This window comes from Penicillium argentinense (assembly GCF_028826775.1).
Source record: "Penicillium argentinense strain IBT 30761 chromosome Unknown utg000004l_segment0_segment0, whole genome shotgun sequence".
In the NCBI taxonomy this organism is placed as follows: domain Eukaryota; kingdom Fungi; phylum Ascomycota; class Eurotiomycetes; order Eurotiales; family Aspergillaceae; genus Penicillium; species Penicillium argentinense.
Window position 1 is genome coordinate 1,077,456 of NW_026622663.1, and position 17,540 is coordinate 1,094,995.

Genomic DNA, 17,540 nt, shown 5'->3' on the forward strand with positions numbered 1-17,540 from the left:
TGTAGAGTTGCCCTTGCAAATCCAATGGACGCGTGTGAAGCATTGTGGCTGCATCTGCTAAGCGAACTTGACGACGGAGGCGACTGAGAATCATGGAAGATAGTACCCAAAGACAGTTGTCTCGGCATCTGTGGACAATAAAACCCCGCTCATGCGGCCTTGGCCATGGTCCATCCTTCCTTGGACTCGGCCGGCCTCTTTAAAAATCCATCGGCTTAATGTAGGGGATCAGGCTGTAACCGAAAATGGTAATGGCGTTCCAACGGCGTCTTCTTCAAGCCTTACATAGCCTGGGAAGTATACTAGATTATCGTGCAGAGCATCTGAATTGGAAACAGAAAGGTTAGCTGGTCGAGTTCAAAAGTGCGTATCCCCCAAGTCTTCAATCCCGGTGCTTACCTTGGTTTTGTGGGTCCAGACTTGTATTATGCTTCACAATGGCGTCTGAAAGGGCAAACTTGTGTTCTTTTGCATAAGAATCAGCGCCAAATCCCCCGAGACTGCCATACTGATCTTTGTGAATCCTTCCCAGCGGTGTAATGAAGGCAAGCCAATTGCTTCGGGCCTAACGTAGGCAAATGAGAAAGGGAATGATTGAAAAGCGGCAGTGATAATGGGAAAGGGGCAGAAACGTGAAGCTCGCCGCTGCACGGCTGCCTGAGGCCGTGACGTGGGTCCTGTATATCCTCACTTCTTCTTTCCTTTTTGGAAACATCTCTCCTTCCACAACGCGTGTCGGAGTCATGCCCACCCCAAGTTTCCCCAATCCAGCTCTCGACATCGGTTATCCCCTTGATTTGATTCTTCCTTTCCTGGTTCCACATCTCCTTCAAAATGTCTTATCTTTGGTCCCCCCAGCGGCGTCGGCGTTCCTCGTCGTGGTCCGATTGTGACCGAGGACGTCGTACTGATCATCGATGCCATGATCATCACTGCCACGATCATCATCACCGTGACCGCCATCACCATGACCACCATCCCCACAGCGATCACTCTTCTACCCGCAGCCATTCTGACCAGCACTGTACTGACGGGCGTGATTATGCCCAGCAAGGCTCTGACCGTCTGCCCCCGAACCAGATGCCGGCTGCCACGATGCACTACGTAAACCGCGCTCGAGTTCAGCACAGTGCGGCTTCGATCGACAGCCACCGCCAGACCGAGGGTAGAACTGGCCGTACTCGCTCCACCTATGCTGGTAAGTTTTCTAGAGATGTTTACAAAAGTGAAAATCATACTCATTCACATCAGCACTCACCGGCAACCAACGCTCCGGAGCCAATCGATGAAGGGAACACTCGACGCCCTCGGGCTCGTTTCGGAGAGGGTGGAACTGACAACGCGAGCCGTTGGGAAGACCCTAATCGCGCAGCTTCTGATGGTAGGACCTACCGCCGCCTCCAAGCCAGAAAGGGCAACCTCAAGTACTCATGCGAAGCAGCCTCGGCTGTCACCCCCCGACTGGAAGCTATCGCTGAAGAGATTGAGCGTGACCGACAGACAATGGGTGGGCCTCATCATGCCAGGATCTCGCAGGCCAGCGGCCTCCGCCCTCGCTTCGAGAGTGTACCTCAAAACGAAGAGCATGAGGAGCGAGTCAAGAGGGTTTCCGAGCATGTGAAGGCCATCCTGGAGGAGCTAGGCGATCACGACCGACGAGGTTTGCGTGGCACCTCAAAGCGATGTGCTAAGGCCTTGCTTGCGCTTACAAAGGGATATGAGACAAGCATTGAGTCTGTGGTCGCTGGCGCAGTTTCGGAGAAGAACCGCAGTGATGGGATGATCATCCTGAAGGATGTCGAAGTTATCTCTCTCTGTCAGCATCACTTGATTCCGTTCACTTGCAAGGTAAGAGAAAGGCGTTCATGCCACGCAGTCTTTTTTTACTTCTTTCTACGGGCCTCGCTAATTATCTAACACAGGTACAAATTGGTTATGTGCCTGCTCGCCACGTGATCGAGCTTGGAAAGCTCGTCGATATCGTCGAGGTACTTGCATACCGACTCCAGACGCAGGCGAACCTCACCGAACAGGTTACAGAGGCCATTGCCGAGGTTCTCGAGCCGCATGGAGTTGGTGTCATTGTCAAGTCCAAGCACCTCTGCTCGTTCAGACACGGACCAGGCAAGGCCGAAAAGCAGGTCACTAGCTGCATGCTGGGATGCTTCAAGTCTCGCGGAAAGAACGAAGAATTCCGCAGCCGCGTGGGCGCTTGAACCCGTTCGTTTTATACCTGTTGCTTTCGTTTTCGGTGATGTCGACTTGCAGTCCCACATTCAGGAGATTCCAGAATGCACACAATATCCTGGGGTTTAACGTTGCCTTGGCTCATTGGTTATTCAATTTTGATTTTGATTGGCCGTGGATATCTTTCGCGAATGTCTAGGGATTACCGAGAAAATGAAAAAGAAGGGGTTCACTTCGTCCAATCCACGGCCTTTATTTATCTTCTGAAATGTAATATAATATAACTCTGAGCATCCCATAGCCGTCCGTACGGAGCTTAGCTCATTCTCGAAACTCATGGTTCCATGAAGAATTTGTTCTTCAAGCCAGACATTTTAATAATCAGCATGGTACAAAGTTACGAGGCTCTTCAATCGACTAAAAATGACCTTGGACACAATTTCTGCACTCATGTGCGCTAGCGAATGTTAAACCTCATTTGATCAATTTCTGCGAATTACTAAAAAACTTATCTGATCCACCGATTCATTCCCTACGCACCATCAAATCCAGAAGTCTCCGAATTCGAACGCCGCCAAGACCCTGTTCGCGGAAGAATTGACGGCCACGGTGAGAGGGAAACTTGGCAACGACAACGACACACATGTTCTCCAAACCAATGCCGACTTTCCGCAGTACGCGAATGATGTCGTAGAGTGTTCTTCCGCTCGCGAGAACGTCATCCATGACCAACACTGAAGCATCTGTAGGGATCAGACTCTGCTCTATCACAATCCAGCTCTCTGTCGAGTGATCATAATCCGAGGAAGAAATATGCGCACTCAATTTGGAGATGGAAACGGTAGGTGGTGGAAGCTTTCCGAGTTCCCGAATCAATGCCAAGGGTTCGTCAATGCGCAAAGCCAATGACGAGGCAAAAACAAAACCACCAGTCTCACAGCAGGCTATCTTACTAAATTCCCAGTCTCCAGTGTGGCTGTTGAGCATCTCGATGCAAGTCTCCAATCCCTTCCTTTGCTGGGCAATGTTAAGGACGTGACGAAACTCGATTCCCGGGCGTGGAAATCCTAAAGTAGGGCACACCATTTTGCGAATTGTTCGAAGTCGTCTTGAAAAACCGTGCCAGTGCCGGGCGATGTTGCTTTTTCTTCGAACGGTCTTCAAGTAGACGATTCAAGTTGGCTAAGAGCTCGCAGTCCTGTCACTACTACTGGAACCAGGACAGGCTCGATACTTTCAAAAGCATCAAATTGCCTTGTAGGTCGCCAAAATATATTGCTTTCGAACATAACTTCTATTTCCTCCTTCACTACATTATCAGTACCTTTTCCACAACCTCCAAGTGGGTCGAGGAAGGACCCCTTCACACAAGCAATCAGAAAACAGTGTAATTCAAGTGCAAAAATTATACTCACTTGTCTTGCTACTGAATTGATGTAGATCTACAGTTGGAAATATGTGTGGGGCGTCGATCTGGAAGCTGATCGCCGGAGCTATATCTGGTCGCCGATAAGCAAGTCTTGGGCTAAAGTGGAGCGGGTTCCCACCGAGGGGTATAAACGTTGGTGACACCATCTCCCCCTCTCCCCACTTCAACTCATTGACCAACCGATCCTGACAGCCGCCATGGGCAATCAAATCTCCTACCACGAAACTCCGCACGAAATTGACTTAGGCGTCAAAGGGAAACTTCGAGGAATCCAGTACGACAACAAGGCTCGTCGGTATGCAGGGGTACCCTATGCCCAGCCACCTATCGGCGCAAATCGCTGGAGAAAACCGCGTCCATTGCATGCTACGCACAGCTATACTCAATCAGACGGAACTCCCTTCGATGCCACGTTTTTTCGCCCGGTTTGTCCACAAGCAGCTTTCGCATCGGGGGCAGAAAAGGATCCTGGCCCCGAAACATATAGCGAGGATTGTTTATTGCTAAATATCTGGACGCCTGTCGAAGAACCCGCAAATCCAGGAAAAAAATGGCCAGTTGTGCTTTGGCTCCATGGGGGCTGGTTTCAGCTTGGAGACCCCCTCCAGGAAGTCGGTATGAACCCGACCGAGATGATATCTACCGGAAAACTCAATGCGATCTTTGTCGGAATCGGCTACCGCCTCAATGTCTTCGGCTTTCTTGCTGGCCAGGCTCTCTTCGAAGAGAGTAGCGGCGAGAGCGCAGGGAACTTCGGCCTCTGGGATCAGCGAATGGCTATGGAGTGGGTTTATGAAAACATCGCGGCCTTCAACGGTGATATTGGCAACATCGTACTGGGCGGCCGGAGTGCAGGTTCATACGGAGTGCAGGCGCAGGCTCTCTACGACTTCCGACGGGGGACACAGCTGTTTCATCGATTCTACATGATCTCAAACGCCATTCCCGCCCAGCCGAAAATGCTTGCAGACGTGAATCCTCAGTTCGACGAGCTCTGTGAATATTTCAACGTGTCTCCGGTTCTTTCAGGCCCTGCAAAGCTGGATAAATTGCGTGAAGTCAGCTACCAGGATCTCATCGCTGCCATAAAGAATCTCAAAAATCACACATTCCGCCCTGTGACTGACAATTTGTTTATCTTCAGTGGGTTTACCGAGTATCACAACAGCGGCGCTTTTGCCGAGGAATTCAAGAAGCGGAAGCTACGACTCTTTATCGGTGAGGTTCTGAATGAGGAAACGCTCTATGCAACATATAACAATCCTGAGCCGAATCTCGACTCATTACGCTTGCAAGTCTCGAACTACTACGCGCCCGAAACGACCGAGCGGATCTTAAAATCGTATAAATTGCCCACCACACAGAACCCCAATGAATGGAACACACTGTTTGGGAACATTATTGCTGATGGTCAAGTTCGAGCTCCTTCACGCTGGCTAGTCAACTGCCTCAGCAGTCACGGTGTGCCCATTCGTGACATTTGGAGGTATCGCATTGCTTATCGACTTTCTTTCATCACGGAGAAAGTGGCGCCGCTATCATTTGGCGTGGCACATGCCATGGATAAACCGTTTTGGAAGTATGTGTTCTCTCAGCTTCCCCGCACTCACTACAGTGTACTAAATAATTCTTAGCTTTTCAATTATGCATGGCCCGACTCCCGAGGAGAGAGTGCTTATGGAAAATTGGATCGAGGCATTTGTTGCTTTTGTCAATGGTGACCAGAGCTACAATTATGGCACGAATCTCATTGATGACATGAGAGTCGCAACGCCAGAATGCAAAATTGAGATTGAAAACGACAAAAGATGGGCAGACCTAGTGAAGCTCGGCGAAATATTTGCGAACGACATGTAACTCGCGATTTGTGATAGGGACTGGCGATAGGGTCCAGTCATGATATACTCCGCAACATGCAAACAGAAATATGTTTCTCTCCCCAGTTGATGAAATCTCGCTACATGTTCCTCTGATGGACTCGCCGAATATGATCCCTCATTTTATCTCTCCGACTGAAAAGTCGAGGGCATCCTGCCACTGACAAGCAACGCTGGGATTGTGTTTTGCCTCGTGACGAGTCAGATCATTTCCACTTGAGAACCCTCCCAATATGGACTTTGGACACCCATAATAGCGACAGAAGAGATGCTTTGGATGCCGCTTGTAGTGCTTTCGCAGATCGCAGCCTCGATAAAACAATGTTTTTGATGTGCATCCTGGATAGGCGCAATGCAAGATCCCATCTCCAGTTGGTGTCCGGAATAGGGATAGGTCTTTGGTCTGTGAGAATGACTGGGAGGAAAATTGCGAGGCAGGAGATGACGATTGGTCTCGTGAAATCGGTTCGGGAATGCTATTTAAGCTGGAAAATGATGGCCAGGAAAAATGGCTTTCCACGCCGTTATCCATATCAGAAGCGAAATTGCTTGACATTGATGGAATCAAACACCAGTCTTCATTGTTCAGATCGTGTTCTTGGGCTGGCATATTCTCCGTTGTTGGCATGTCAAGTAGAGAATAAAGCTCACTGTACGAGCATTCTGAAGGAGGCTGCTGCTGGAAAGCATCACTTGAAAAGGTATTTTGACAAATGTGATAATTAAAGAATGGCAAAGGCCCAGAGAATTCTTGATTGTAATTCATCTTATGTGTGATTCGGATTACAGTTGTTTAAGCTCGAAAAACGCCACTTCAGCCAGGCGTGGGAGGGCTTCATATAGAACCTTGGGTCGAAGTCTGACACCTAGGTTACTAACACACTGCCAGCCCGTCAACGTCAACCATCCCACACAGCCGGGACAAATATAGACACCCCCAACGCCCTCAGATCACAAAACCACGCCGCGCATATCCTGCTTGGCCGTACTCAAGAAAACATTAGCATGGGTAGACGCAGATCTTGCCGATCGCGGTTCAGCCGGATAAATGCGCTAAGATAAGCATCGCCCTTTAGCGTGTGGTGCTCTATATTTACTTCAGGGTACCTTCCCAAGGTTAAGCTTCAGCGCAACGTGGTGACAAGAGCCACCATAACCGCCTCGATTGCGGGTTTAATCCCTATCTAGAGCTAAAAGTGCCCCAAATCTAACGGTGAGACAGCCCGCTCTTCCACTTTTATTCTCGTTTTCATTCTACCATGGTCAACATCACCTCTGCGGCTAAGGCCGAGGTTTACAGCCTATAGCACCGTCATCGCTGTTGGGGGCAATTACTCGTACCCACTGCCACAGCCGGCCAATCGCATTTCGTCCTCCTTCTATCCTAATTATACTTCGTATACGCATGGGAAAATGACTGTCTCGCCTCATCAGTCTTTTGTCGCAGCCAATTTCGAGGCTATGTATGACGATTGGAGAAAGGGATGGTCCCGGGACCGTTGTTAGGGTTGTGAGACATCAGATTCAGCTGGTGACGAATACGAGTGCCCTGTGCTGGCTAACCTACCGCATCTGTCCCCAAAATGAGTTGTTACCGTGGGAGTGGACTAATGTCTATGGGTTCCGACAAACGGAGGGGCGGTTTACAAATGGGTTATATGGTGGGTGGGAGTTTTCAATCGGGGATAATGAGCATCTGCAAATACGCGACGCATGCTGGTAGCAGTTGAGCTATGCTTGGATCAGGGTCAACATGCTACGGGGCCCAGTTATATGAGAACACAGTTCAATTTCTTGAGGTTTAGGTGGAACATCATTTGTCTATAACTAGGAAGGCTGAGCTTGTGAATGCTGGATACATCTTACACAGCCGGAAGCAAGCTCGTCTACCTAAATCAACAAAAATAGAGCAAAACATGACAGTTCTATGTCATCATTCGTTAATATGTACAGGCGCAACCTAAATCAATTTAACCCGCAAACCCCAATCTAGAGTTTCGAGGAAGAGTTCTTGGCCACCAGGTGCGCATTGACAGGAGTGATGGCCTTGCCGTTCTGCAAGAAGGAGATGATGTTCTCCATACCCAACCGCTCAAATCCAATATGGGAATCTAACGAAGCACCGGCGTTGTGCGACATGATCTCCACATTCTTCATCTTCCCAAGCTCCTTGTTGACATTGGGCTCATCGTAGTGAACGTCCAAGCCAGCCGCAGAGAGCTGACCACTCTTCAAGGCATCCACCAAGGCAGACTCGTCCAGCAGCTTACCACGAGCGATGTTCACCAGCCGCGAACCACGCTTCATCTTCGACAGCAATGAGGCGTTCAGAAGCGTCTCACCACTGAAGGGAGTCGCAACAACTACACAGTCTGACTCAGCCAATAGAGTGTCCATGTTCTTGTGATAGGTCGCTTGCGAGACCTCTTCGAGCTGGCGGGGCATCTGGACAATGTCGTGGTAGAGGATCTTCATGTCGAGGGCCTTGAATGCCTTCTCGGCTGTGCGTCGGCCGATCTGTCCAAATCCGATGATACCAAGCGTGTGGCCTTTGGGGTTGAGGGAGACAGGGGCGAGGTTGCGGTTCGCGTCGACGAATTGGTAGGGGTCCAGCGAGCGGGCAGCCATTGCGGACCAAGAGAAGAGTCGGAAGGTCGAGATGATGAGCCAGATGGCGGCATCGGCTACGGATTCAGTGCATGCGGCGGCAGCATTGCAGTATACGACACCTTCACAAGAAATAAATGTTAGCTCCAGACTGAGAAACTACTTGGAAGAATCCCGAACTCACCTTTCTTCGCCAATGCAGCGGTGTCCACCCAGTCGAAGCCAGCGCCTGCGCTGGCATACACTTTGCACGAATCCGGCAGCAGCGAAATCAATTCGTCATTCCAGTTGCCCATCTCACCACCGGTGTTCCAGAATGGTCGGTAGATAGCAAAGAAATCGCCAAATTTCTTCTCCTTCAGCGCTCGGATAAACTCCGGTCGCGACAAACTGTATGATCGCCGGATCTCGAAGTGCTCCTGGAACTTGGTGTGCAATTCATGGTTCCAACGGATGTCGTCGCCGAGCTGCAGCACAACTGGTTTGCCCATTGTGTCGTTTTATACTTTGACAGGTCCGTATATCACGGGTTCTGCTTGGAGGTGGCGATGCGGAGGGTAGCCAGGCACAATGCGGAATCGAGAAAAAGACGGCAGCAGTGGGTTCAATTGAGCCTTGAACAGATTAAATAATCGCGAGCTCTCTTGTGACTCTGCTTGATGCGGTTATTGCATGACGGTGACTCGGCATTTGTGCTTTGCGGGCGGCTATTGGACGTACTCGGCGACTGAAATCCGAAGTGGGCCAGCCCCGCGCAGGACGATCGTCGGAGACATCATCCTTGCTAGCATTCCACAGGAGAATAGGGATTTACCCTCGCCGATCGCATGGGGAAATGAGAGCATCAAGGGCCTATCGAGGAGGAAATGCGGGTGGTGCAAAGTTGCGAGAGGCTTCCCCATGTTGTCTCCGCACCGCCTCGGCTTCTCAATTTACCCTTTTCGGAAACGCACTCCCACATCTCTAGACTTCACAGTATGTTTGCTGTTTCTTATACAGAAAATGTCTCGTGTCCTTCTACCCTTCCCGGCTTTCATGATTCTGTAGGTCTCGGGAAACTCACGTATTCGAGCCATTGTCATTCTGCTGATATTGCGGATGGCTGAATTGACAGCACACATCCCAAATTAAAGTTTACCAAGCTAACCCAGCGACCGTAATGTTATTTGCTTTCCCTCTATTGCTTCCCTTCGTTCCACTTCAAAAAAGCCCATCCCGACGAGAGGTTTCCTTATCTACTGAAGAAAACTGCATGATAATATCCCCATTTTCAAAAAACCGCACAACATCATACACCCAAGAAGTTCCTGTATCGACCAATCCCTCAGTAAAGAATCTCTCCAGCCACCCCGCGGTACATTGACCACTCTCGTTCCATCTCTTCTAGCGGGGTAGTTACGATCTCTCGAAAAGCCAATCCGCTTTGATTCATAGCATGCACCAAAAGACTCTGGTAAGAAGTCGGAGCATCTTGCGGAGGCGGAGCAGCAACGGCATGTTTCTTGGTATAGCTCTTCGCCACAAACACTAGGCAATATGCGATGAAGATCAAGATGGCACTGGATTTGAACATGAACGTGAGGGCGGAAAGTATGTATACCCCTACCTAATCTTTTCTAATCTTTTTTCGTTCTCTGATATTCTCTTTTCTTTCGACTTCACGTGCTAATAGCTTGCAGAGGCGGGAGATAAAGCCGTCATGATCACTGTCGACGCACCGATGCTTGGTCGTCGTTTGAACGAATACAGGAATTCCTTTGGAATTCCGGAGGGGATGGGGTACCCCAATATCGTGCCAGGTACCGATATGGCCAACCTGGTTTACCCGGGCAAGGCATGGAATGAGGAGAGGCTAAGATTTCGTGGATTCGAAGTGTCACGAAGCTGTATATCTGGCTGAAAGGAGGTATGACTTCCACTCCATATTTGCCGTTGTATCAAGTTGTACTAAAGGTGATCAGTATACACGGCTGAGGATGTCTCTGGGGCAATTCAACACGGCGTTGATGGTGGTATCCGACGGGGTACTGATATCAAGGCTTTGTCGCTTGGTGCTGACTATTGCTTTGCTGCTCGGAATCCGATTTGGGGATTGGCGGTATGTTGACACATATTTCAGTGGAAGATCTTTGCTAGGCCGTTCTCAGTATGACGGTCAAAAAGGAGTTGAGCTTCCCATTCGGCTGCTGGAAGAAGATTTCAAAAGCTGGCTATGTCTCTATCAGGGTATGGAGGAAGCTTTGGTTTCTATTCAGTACTCACTTATACGTTTGCTGACCCAATCTTTTCTAGATGCAAAACCGTAAATGATATCAACAAGAGTCATCTCTCCATTTTAGAGAACAATGGTGTTTTTACAAAGCTGTAGATCTACTAGACTATGCTTTGGTTACCATAGCTAGAATGTTGTATTTTAGATATATGTTGAGACCAGGTCCTATTTCATACACCTTAACTTCTTTAAGGTTCCCTCCATAACGACAGATCTAATGTTTTGAATGAGGCTGGTCATTGTCAAATTCAACGAAGCGGATGGTACACGAGAACTTGAAACCGCAAAATACACCTTGCGCCCTGCGCAAAATTGCAAAAACAAGCGATGCTGTTGTCAGAACCAGCAATAGCAGTCGTGTGCGAAAATAAGGAAATATGGAAAAGAACGTCCAAACGAAATTTGGAAAATGGATTAGAAGAAACAAAAGAAATACTTCACGACAAGCAAGTCACTGTTGAAAACCGAGTTCGGTAACAAATAAAAACCCCATGCAAACACAGACATTGAAAAGAAATCCATATGCTCCGTCCGCCTTGGTTTCAGAAAACGCCAATAAGAATAAGGAAAACTGTGAACACAATATCAACTCCGAAGATCCAGCCTTACTCCGAAAATGATGACACCTTAATAAAAACATTTGCCATCAGAAAAAGAACGAGGGTGAAGAAGAAAAGAGGCAAGAGAGAAAAGGCGAAAGGCAAATCCCAGCGTCTCGGTCATAAACAGCACAATCAATTTCTCGGAAGTGCAGAAGAACATCAGCGGGTAGATTTCTAGCCACGACGTCGTCGTAATCCGAATTCTGCCTCTTGAAGTTCCCGGATCAGACGCAAACTTTGCTCTTCTTCTTCCGTTTGGTGGTTCACGTGCTTCGGCTGATGCGGAGATAGAGACGTTGTGGCATGACGCTCGAAGCGCTTCTCGATCATTGGCGAACTCTTCTTAGCATGGGACGAAGAGGGACGCGAAGAAGGTTTCTTGGCTGATGATTGATGACCCGTTTGGTGGCCAGGGGTAGTTCGCGACGTTGGAAGGGCAGTACGTCCAGGTGGTTTGGACGGACGAGCTGACGTTGCCTCCGGTACAAATCGCTCAACATGTCGAGGCTGCCGAGATGAATGACGAGAACTTGAATTGGGAGTGTGTAGCGCATTGGGAGCTTCGCCTTCGACAGAGGCCATTGCTTCGCCATCTTGAACCACATCCATCTCATCGGCCAGCGACGTAGGCGGGGACACCAAGGAAGTGGTTGGCTTTGATGAAACGGACAATGAGTTTGAATCCTTCATATCCAGATCCGCTTGGAAGACCGGTGGCGATGCATATGTTTGATTCACGGAAATTTGGTCATCCACGCGGGGCTGATGGTATTGCAGAGGGATCTGATCGTATTGCCGAGGTATTGGGGGACGATGGTTGGCAACTTCATTGTCGTATGTGGCTGGAACAGCGTGCATGACTGAGTCTTTGGTGTCCGCTTGGCCTTCGGTGGGGCCAAATTTTCCGTTGTTCACGACTGGTGATGTGCTTTCCTGCTTGGTCTTTTTGGATGAAGTAGGCGCCGAATCATCTTCGTTAGGTCGAGGGCGCTTTGCCGACGCGGTGCCACGAGGCTTAGATCGTTCATTGGCCTTGATCGGGTCAATCTGGCCATACTCGTCGTGGATACAACGGCGCTGTTGCTAGTTAGCTTCTGTGTTGAAGGGGAACTGGGGTGGGCTTAGACTTACCTTGCTCTTCCGACAATCATCACAAGCCTTGCTCCGTCCCTTTTTCGCGCCGTTGGCACCATCGGGGCTCAGGTCATTCAGTCTATTGGCGGCAGCAGTCGAGGCTCCCATGATTGCTGACTGGAACTTCCCTGAGCCATCAAATGCATCAAGACCGATCATGCCATTGCTCTGGAAGCCGGCCTGAGAAGCAATTGCGGCCAAGGAGTTCAATGCGGAAACAGCATCTTGCGCCAATGAGTTCGGAGTGCTAACGCCCGATGCTGACCCAAAACCATTGATTCCCATTTGCTGGTCGGCAGGCTCATCCTTGTGGCGGCATCGGATGCGTCGCCGGCGACAAGCATCGCACGCAACACGCTTCGGTCCAAGGCCAGAGCCTCGCGGAGCTGATCGGGGCTTCATGATCATGCAATCTTGAGGCGGCGCATATTCGGGCATGTAGTTCGCTGGCATTGGGGTTGCATTGTTGAATGGGATATGCGGACCATTATTTGCGGGTGGAACGGGAGTTGGCGCCAGATCTTCGGCCGGGCGCTGTACAGCTTGTCGTTCAGCATATGTACGATGGCTGTCAGCATGGCGATCCGATCGGCGACTCGACCGTCCAGCGGGCTTCTTCTCATTGAGAGAGACTTTGGGGTTGCTTTCAATAACACCGGGTCGAGTCCATCGAGCAGCTGTCTCGTTGCCGCGCTTCCATGCAACCCAGATTCCGAAAATTCGGATCATATCCACAGGGTCAGTGACTCCCTTGGGAATAGAGCGACGAACAGCATTTCGTGTTTCATTTGTCACTCCATCAACAAGATAGGAGCTGGCAATGAGTGCTGTCCGGAGAAGGTACTTAGCCAACTCCGGCAGCCCCTCCAGCTCCGCTTGTGAATAGAATCGGGCATTGTAGAAGGGTGATCCCAAAGGTTCTCGGTTCGTCAGTTCACCGAATTCGTAGTAGGCAGGATAGTCTCGGTGGAATCGGAAATTTTCGTCCTGCATGAAAGCATCCACCACATTCTGAGGAACTGGATCTTCCTCCAGATACCTCATAGCGGTGTACCACTGGATTTTCTGGAAAAACGGGTACCGGAACTTCTTGGGAACTTTCGTATCCTTCTCGATGTTGAGGATTTTGATTTGCATGCCGTAGTTCAACCGAGTCAGGAAGTTGCCGCCGATGACCAAGCTGTTCTCCGGGGTCCAAACAGCGTGGATCCAACCTGATGGAATTAACATGGTATCTCCTTCGGATAGGTCGACACGATAGCATTCCTTTGTTTGGTTGCCAAGAAAAACCGAGTCTTGTGCAGGTGAGTTGCACCACTCCTCATATTTTTTTAGATTGCGGTCCGTAGGCGGGATGAAGAAAAACGTCTTCTTGCCCTTGAGAATGTGATAGTAGACCGAGGAACCACCAAAATCGATGTGGAAATCGGTGTAGCAGTCGGCAACGGACATCAGGCAATAGAACTGAACTTTGGGGTAGTCACCAATTGCCTTCAATTCCTCAGGCCAGACAGCGTCTTGCAAATCCAGGTCTCGGACGATCTTCGGTCGTTTGATGAGCCGACCAAGTCTGCTCTGAGACACTTCAAGGCTAATGACGTTTCGAACTGGCTTTTCGGGTTCGTTGCTCTCATAGTAATCGGCCCATTTCTGCATGTTCCATCGCTTATCCTCGCCCTGTTGTGACTTGACGTCGATGACCTCGACTCTCTCTTCGGGGCCATAAAGCTCGGCTACAGCACGAACGGTCAAGCCCTGAGGGATGACCATATCCAACTGATCTTGACCACAATCAATGACCTCTTTCGTGTCGGCTTCTTGCTCTTCAAGGTGTTCCAGGAGTTCATCAAACATCTCTTGGGTGGTCGCCTCCTGAGCGAGAGCATCCAAACCTGCGTCCATTTCAGAGACAGGCTCGCGAGTGTTCCAGCAAGCAGGGATCACGACAGGCTCGGTCCATCCATTGCCGCGCTCAAAATACTCCGCAACGACCAATTCTGGCTTCATACGAGGAAAGTTCTCCGGAAGAAATTTGATTCTTCCTTGGCGGATTGGCTCCAGATAGTGGTGTTCCAGAGAGTTGGAGGCGGCTTTCACAAGACCTTGGTTGAGACCTGCATAGTCTATTGCCGTTCGGGCACGGGAAGACTTGCGCACAAACGTTGTTTGACCATAAACAGGTCGACATGGGTGGCAGATGAATTTGTCGACGGTGCGGACTTCTCGGTCGTTCTTGAACCCAGCACAAACGATATGGAACCACTGTTTACATCCATCACAGTTGATCCAGGTATCTTCTTCGTTCTCCTCGGTCTCCATGGGTGTCCTGACCATATGACATGCGCCACAGCTTGTCTGGTTTGACTCATTAGGCTCTTCCTCTTCAAGCTTGGGCAGTGATGCCACGCCTTTCTTCATGGTGTAAGGCTCTTTGGGGCCGGCAATCATATGATCCCCATACCCAGTGTAGCGAGAAGCGTCTCCCGATGAGCTTTCTTCATTTTCATCTTCCCATACAATAGGAGACAATGTGCCTGAGCTCGTAGTTGGGCGTACGCCGCGAATCACAGGACGCGGGACAAATGCGGAGCCGTCAGAACGAGACCTCATTCGCGACGGCGGATGTCCGTCCTCCATGTGATACGCAGGCTTCCCGTCATGATAGCTCTCGGTAGCAAAGCCAACTCGGTTATGTCGCGACGCATCGTTGCCATAATGGTGGTAGGACTCATCGATGCTGACTCGTTTTGTGTGGTTACCGGGATGAAAATTGGTTGGGCGGGCAAAGTTCAAGAGGAGCTCAGCGTCGGTTGTCATGCTATCTTGAGGCAAGACATTGGAGTATGAGTGATTGTGTGAGCGAGGCTGGGAGTAGGCGTGGGAGGGAGGTTGAGAATGGGAATGAGAATGAGCAGGCGGTTGGACGCGAGCAAGGTAAGGTGAGGGGTCTCTCTCGGAGCGTGGACGCTTCGCGGGGCGTTCGGAGTTGTTCGATTCGGGGGGGGAACAGAGGGACGGTCGATCGAGAGTCCGGAGAAGGTGGGCGATGGGAGAGTGGCGCGAAGGTTGGGCTCGTTGCGAGAGCGATGGTCGCAAGAGTATCAATGGTCGAGTTCGACCGGCCGTGACCCGATCGATTATTAGAAGAGCCATCCGGTCCAGCATTCCGAGCATGATTGGATGGGCGCTGATCACGATCCAGGCTCGTAGCCCGAGTGACACCGCGCTCAGCCCACGCCGCACGAAATTCTGCGGTGGAGGGTGTGATGGGCTCCACGGCGCGTCGCGGAGGAGATGGAGTGCGGTATTGAGGTGGGCGCTCCCCCAGAGGAGGCAGGAAAGAGGCCGCGCCAATCATTTCGACCGACTTAGAGGATATCGGGCACGAGAGAAGGTGAGTGGGAGGGTCAGGGTTGCGAAGAAATGCGCTTGCCGCTGGTGGGTGCAAAGCGGGGATCATGGACCACACGGACTAGCGAGTGGCCGTCGCGGAGGAATGGAGAGTCATTCCTGGCGGACGGACGTTCGCAGTCGAAGCTGCAGGGTGTAATCCAAGCGCGGGTCGACGTTAGTTGACGACGCAGCGGGGAGGTGGTTCGGAGTCGACGGAGGCAAGTCGCAGTTGAGGGGGTCGTCTAGCGGCGGGAGGACAAAGGCGCCGAGGGTCGCGGCGCGCAGCCCGCGGGCAAGGGCGACAGAGAAACGAATGCAATCCAGTCAACAGGAACTGGTTCCTGCGAGCTGGATGATTCCAATAATGTGCGAGCCGATGGGAATGGAAGGGTCGGAGGGGAGGATGGTCGCAGGGCGTGAAGGAGAGGGCAGGTAGGGTAAAGTCGAGCAGGTCGCAAGGTATGGGAACGCGGGACAGCTTGTCAACCACCGAGGTTGTCTTGCGCCGGCAGGCCTTCGTGTTGCGAAAATCAATTCCGGGCGATTGCCGAAGGGGAAGCGTCCCGCGATCGATTGAGTCTGCCGTGGTTGAAGAAGAAGGCCGCTTGAATGCCTCGAGCTTGACTTGCGACGAGAGCGTCGCCGAGCTGTCTGAAACACGGCCGGTAAGAGCGTGACCAGCGGTCCTGTACACTAATTACGGAGGAGGGGTACTCACGTGCCGTAATATTGTCACGGTATGGTCATCGCCGTCATTTGGCTTACCTCATTGTGTCTGCCTCAGGCAGGAACTAGGCCGGATCAGGCGTGCCAAGCCCACCTCGTGCTTCTTTCCGTTCTGCGTCTCTCATCTTGCGCTCTCCTCCTCGAAACCACCACCCTCGATACCCCGGGTATCCAGCTTTCATTTACCCCTCACATCCACTCTCCATTACATTTTGCCCTGAGAATGAGCCGAAAGCTCGCCCCCGAAGCAAATCGGTAAGTACACACGATTCCTTGCCCCTCCCGGGTCCCGGTTTCGGGATTCGCAAAAAAATGGAGCCCAGCAAGTCGCCCGCGCGCCTTGCGGCTCTGTGGAAGAAGTTTTCTGACCCTGAGCTTCCATATTCAAGAATCCTTTTCGTGAAGAACCTCAAGTATGTCCTCCGACGATCCCTCCACTTCTCCGCCGTCATGCATCGAACCACATACTCGCGTGACGCTTGCGGGACTTCATCACCCGCCAACCCCGAAAGAAGAATCCGCTGACTTTCGTCTTCTAGCTACAATGTCACCGCAGAGGAATTGTACGACCTGTTCGGCAAGTTTGGGCCTATCCGGTAAGTCAAATTGCCTTGTCTTCTCGTTCTTGCATCGACCTTCTCAGTCTGCTAACATCGCTTTCTTCTCCTATTTCACAGGCAAGTTCGCCAGGGTATAGCCAACAACACGAAGGGAACCGCGTTTGTGGTTTACGAGGACGTCCACGATGCCAAGCAGGCCTGCGATAAGCTCAACGGATTCAACTTCCAGAACCGATACCTAGTCGGTACGTGCAGCAGAGGATTTACATGGAAACAGATGTGTCATGGAAATTTGAAATCAGCAGCTAACATTGGCTTTCTTTTAGTGTTGTACCATCAGCCGGAGAAGATGGTTCGCCCGAAGGAGGATCTTGCAGAAAGACAGGAAAATCTGGAAAAGCTCAAATCACAACACGGGATTGAATGATGTGACGACTTTCATGATGCCCTCTGCACGCATTTCCCCGCGGTGCACGGTATTGCAACGGCTCTCCCGCTCTATCAGGTCCGGGATGGTTGAGGGGTTCTTAGGCGTTTTCTGATTACTTTCCTACGGGTTCTTTTCGTTTCTGAGACATTATCATGGTCGAGGTTTTGATGGGGTTTTTTTATCCTCCTTGGTATCGATCCAGGAGATGCTCGCTTCGAAGCACTGCTCAGCGAGGGCTTGTTTTTGCTATCTTTATCCCCTTCTTTGTCTATGCTTTTACCAAATCTGGCCAGTACCCAATCTGGAGTGCACTTCACTCAACG

The 17,540-nt window shown here is 50.8% G+C and overlaps 8 protein-coding genes across 8 annotated transcripts; 4 read left to right on the forward strand and 4 right to left on the reverse strand.

Annotated features, from left to right (window-relative positions):
* Window positions 1-1,192: 1,192 nt before the first annotated feature.
* Window positions 1,193-2,216, forward strand: N7532_003348 (GTP cyclohydrolase I; the record flags this gene model as incomplete). The annotated part of the gene is made up of 3 exons (XM_056615842.1): window positions 1,193-1,198; window positions 1,252-1,848; window positions 1,923-2,216. 3 exons carry the CDS (start codon window positions 1,193-1,195, stop codon window positions 2,214-2,216), a joined length of 897 nt encoding a protein of 298 aa, XP_056476199.1.
* A 496-nt stretch (window positions 2,217-2,712) lies between these two features.
* Window positions 2,713-3,273, reverse strand: N7532_003349 (uncharacterized protein; the record flags this gene model as incomplete). Its single annotated transcript, XM_056615843.1, has 1 exon — window positions 2,713-3,273. One exon carries the CDS (start codon window positions 3,271-3,273, stop codon window positions 2,713-2,715), a length of 561 nt encoding a protein of 186 aa, XP_056476200.1.
* Window positions 3,274-3,813: 540 nt separating this feature from the next.
* On the forward strand, window positions 3,814-5,473 carry N7532_003350 (uncharacterized protein; the record flags this gene model as incomplete). The annotated part of the gene is made up of 2 exons (XM_056615844.1): window positions 3,814-5,195; window positions 5,251-5,473. The coding sequence occupies 2 exons, from the start codon at window positions 3,814-3,816 to the stop codon at window positions 5,471-5,473; spliced, it is 1,605 nt and encodes a 534-aa protein (XP_056476201.1).
* A 2,009-nt stretch (window positions 5,474-7,482) lies between these two features.
* On the reverse strand, window positions 7,483-8,591 carry N7532_003351 (D-mandelate dehydrogenase-like dehydrogenase; the record flags this gene model as incomplete). Its single annotated transcript, XM_056615845.1, has 2 exons — window positions 7,483-8,222; window positions 8,285-8,591. The coding sequence occupies 2 exons, from the start codon at window positions 8,589-8,591 to the stop codon at window positions 7,483-7,485; spliced, it is 1,047 nt and encodes a 348-aa protein (XP_056476202.1).
* Window positions 8,592-9,535: 944 nt separating this feature from the next.
* Window positions 9,536-10,406, forward strand: N7532_003352 (FMN-dependent dehydrogenase family protein; the record flags this gene model as incomplete). Its single annotated transcript, XM_056615846.1, has 6 exons — window positions 9,536-9,553; window positions 9,612-9,690; window positions 9,780-9,986; window positions 10,062-10,198; window positions 10,248-10,326; window positions 10,393-10,406. 6 exons carry the CDS (start codon window positions 9,536-9,538, stop codon window positions 10,404-10,406), a joined length of 534 nt encoding a protein of 177 aa, XP_056476203.1.
* A 742-nt stretch (window positions 10,407-11,148) lies between these two features.
* jhd1 ([Histone H3]-lysine-36 demethylase) lies at window positions 11,149-15,466 on the reverse strand (the record flags this gene model as incomplete). Its single annotated transcript, XM_056615847.1, has 3 exons — window positions 11,149-12,051; window positions 12,106-15,295; window positions 15,345-15,466. 3 exons carry the CDS (start codon window positions 15,464-15,466, stop codon window positions 11,149-11,151), a joined length of 4,215 nt encoding a protein of 1,404 aa, XP_056476204.1.
* A 210-nt stretch (window positions 15,467-15,676) lies between these two features.
* On the reverse strand, window positions 15,677-16,271 carry N7532_003354 (uncharacterized protein; the record flags this gene model as incomplete). The annotated part of the gene is made up of 2 exons (XM_056615848.1): window positions 15,677-16,187; window positions 16,267-16,271. 2 exons carry the CDS (start codon window positions 16,269-16,271, stop codon window positions 15,677-15,679), a joined length of 516 nt encoding a protein of 171 aa, XP_056476205.1.
* Window positions 16,272-16,539: 268 nt separating this feature from the next.
* N7532_003355 (putative pre-mRNA branch site protein p14) lies at window positions 16,540-17,214 on the forward strand (the record flags this gene model as incomplete). Its single annotated transcript, XM_056615849.1, has 4 exons — window positions 16,540-16,640; window positions 16,767-16,823; window positions 16,905-17,032; window positions 17,114-17,214. The coding sequence occupies 4 exons, from the start codon at window positions 16,540-16,542 to the stop codon at window positions 17,212-17,214; spliced, it is 387 nt and encodes a 128-aa protein (XP_056476206.1).
* Between the last annotated feature and the right edge of the window lie 326 nt (window positions 17,215-17,540).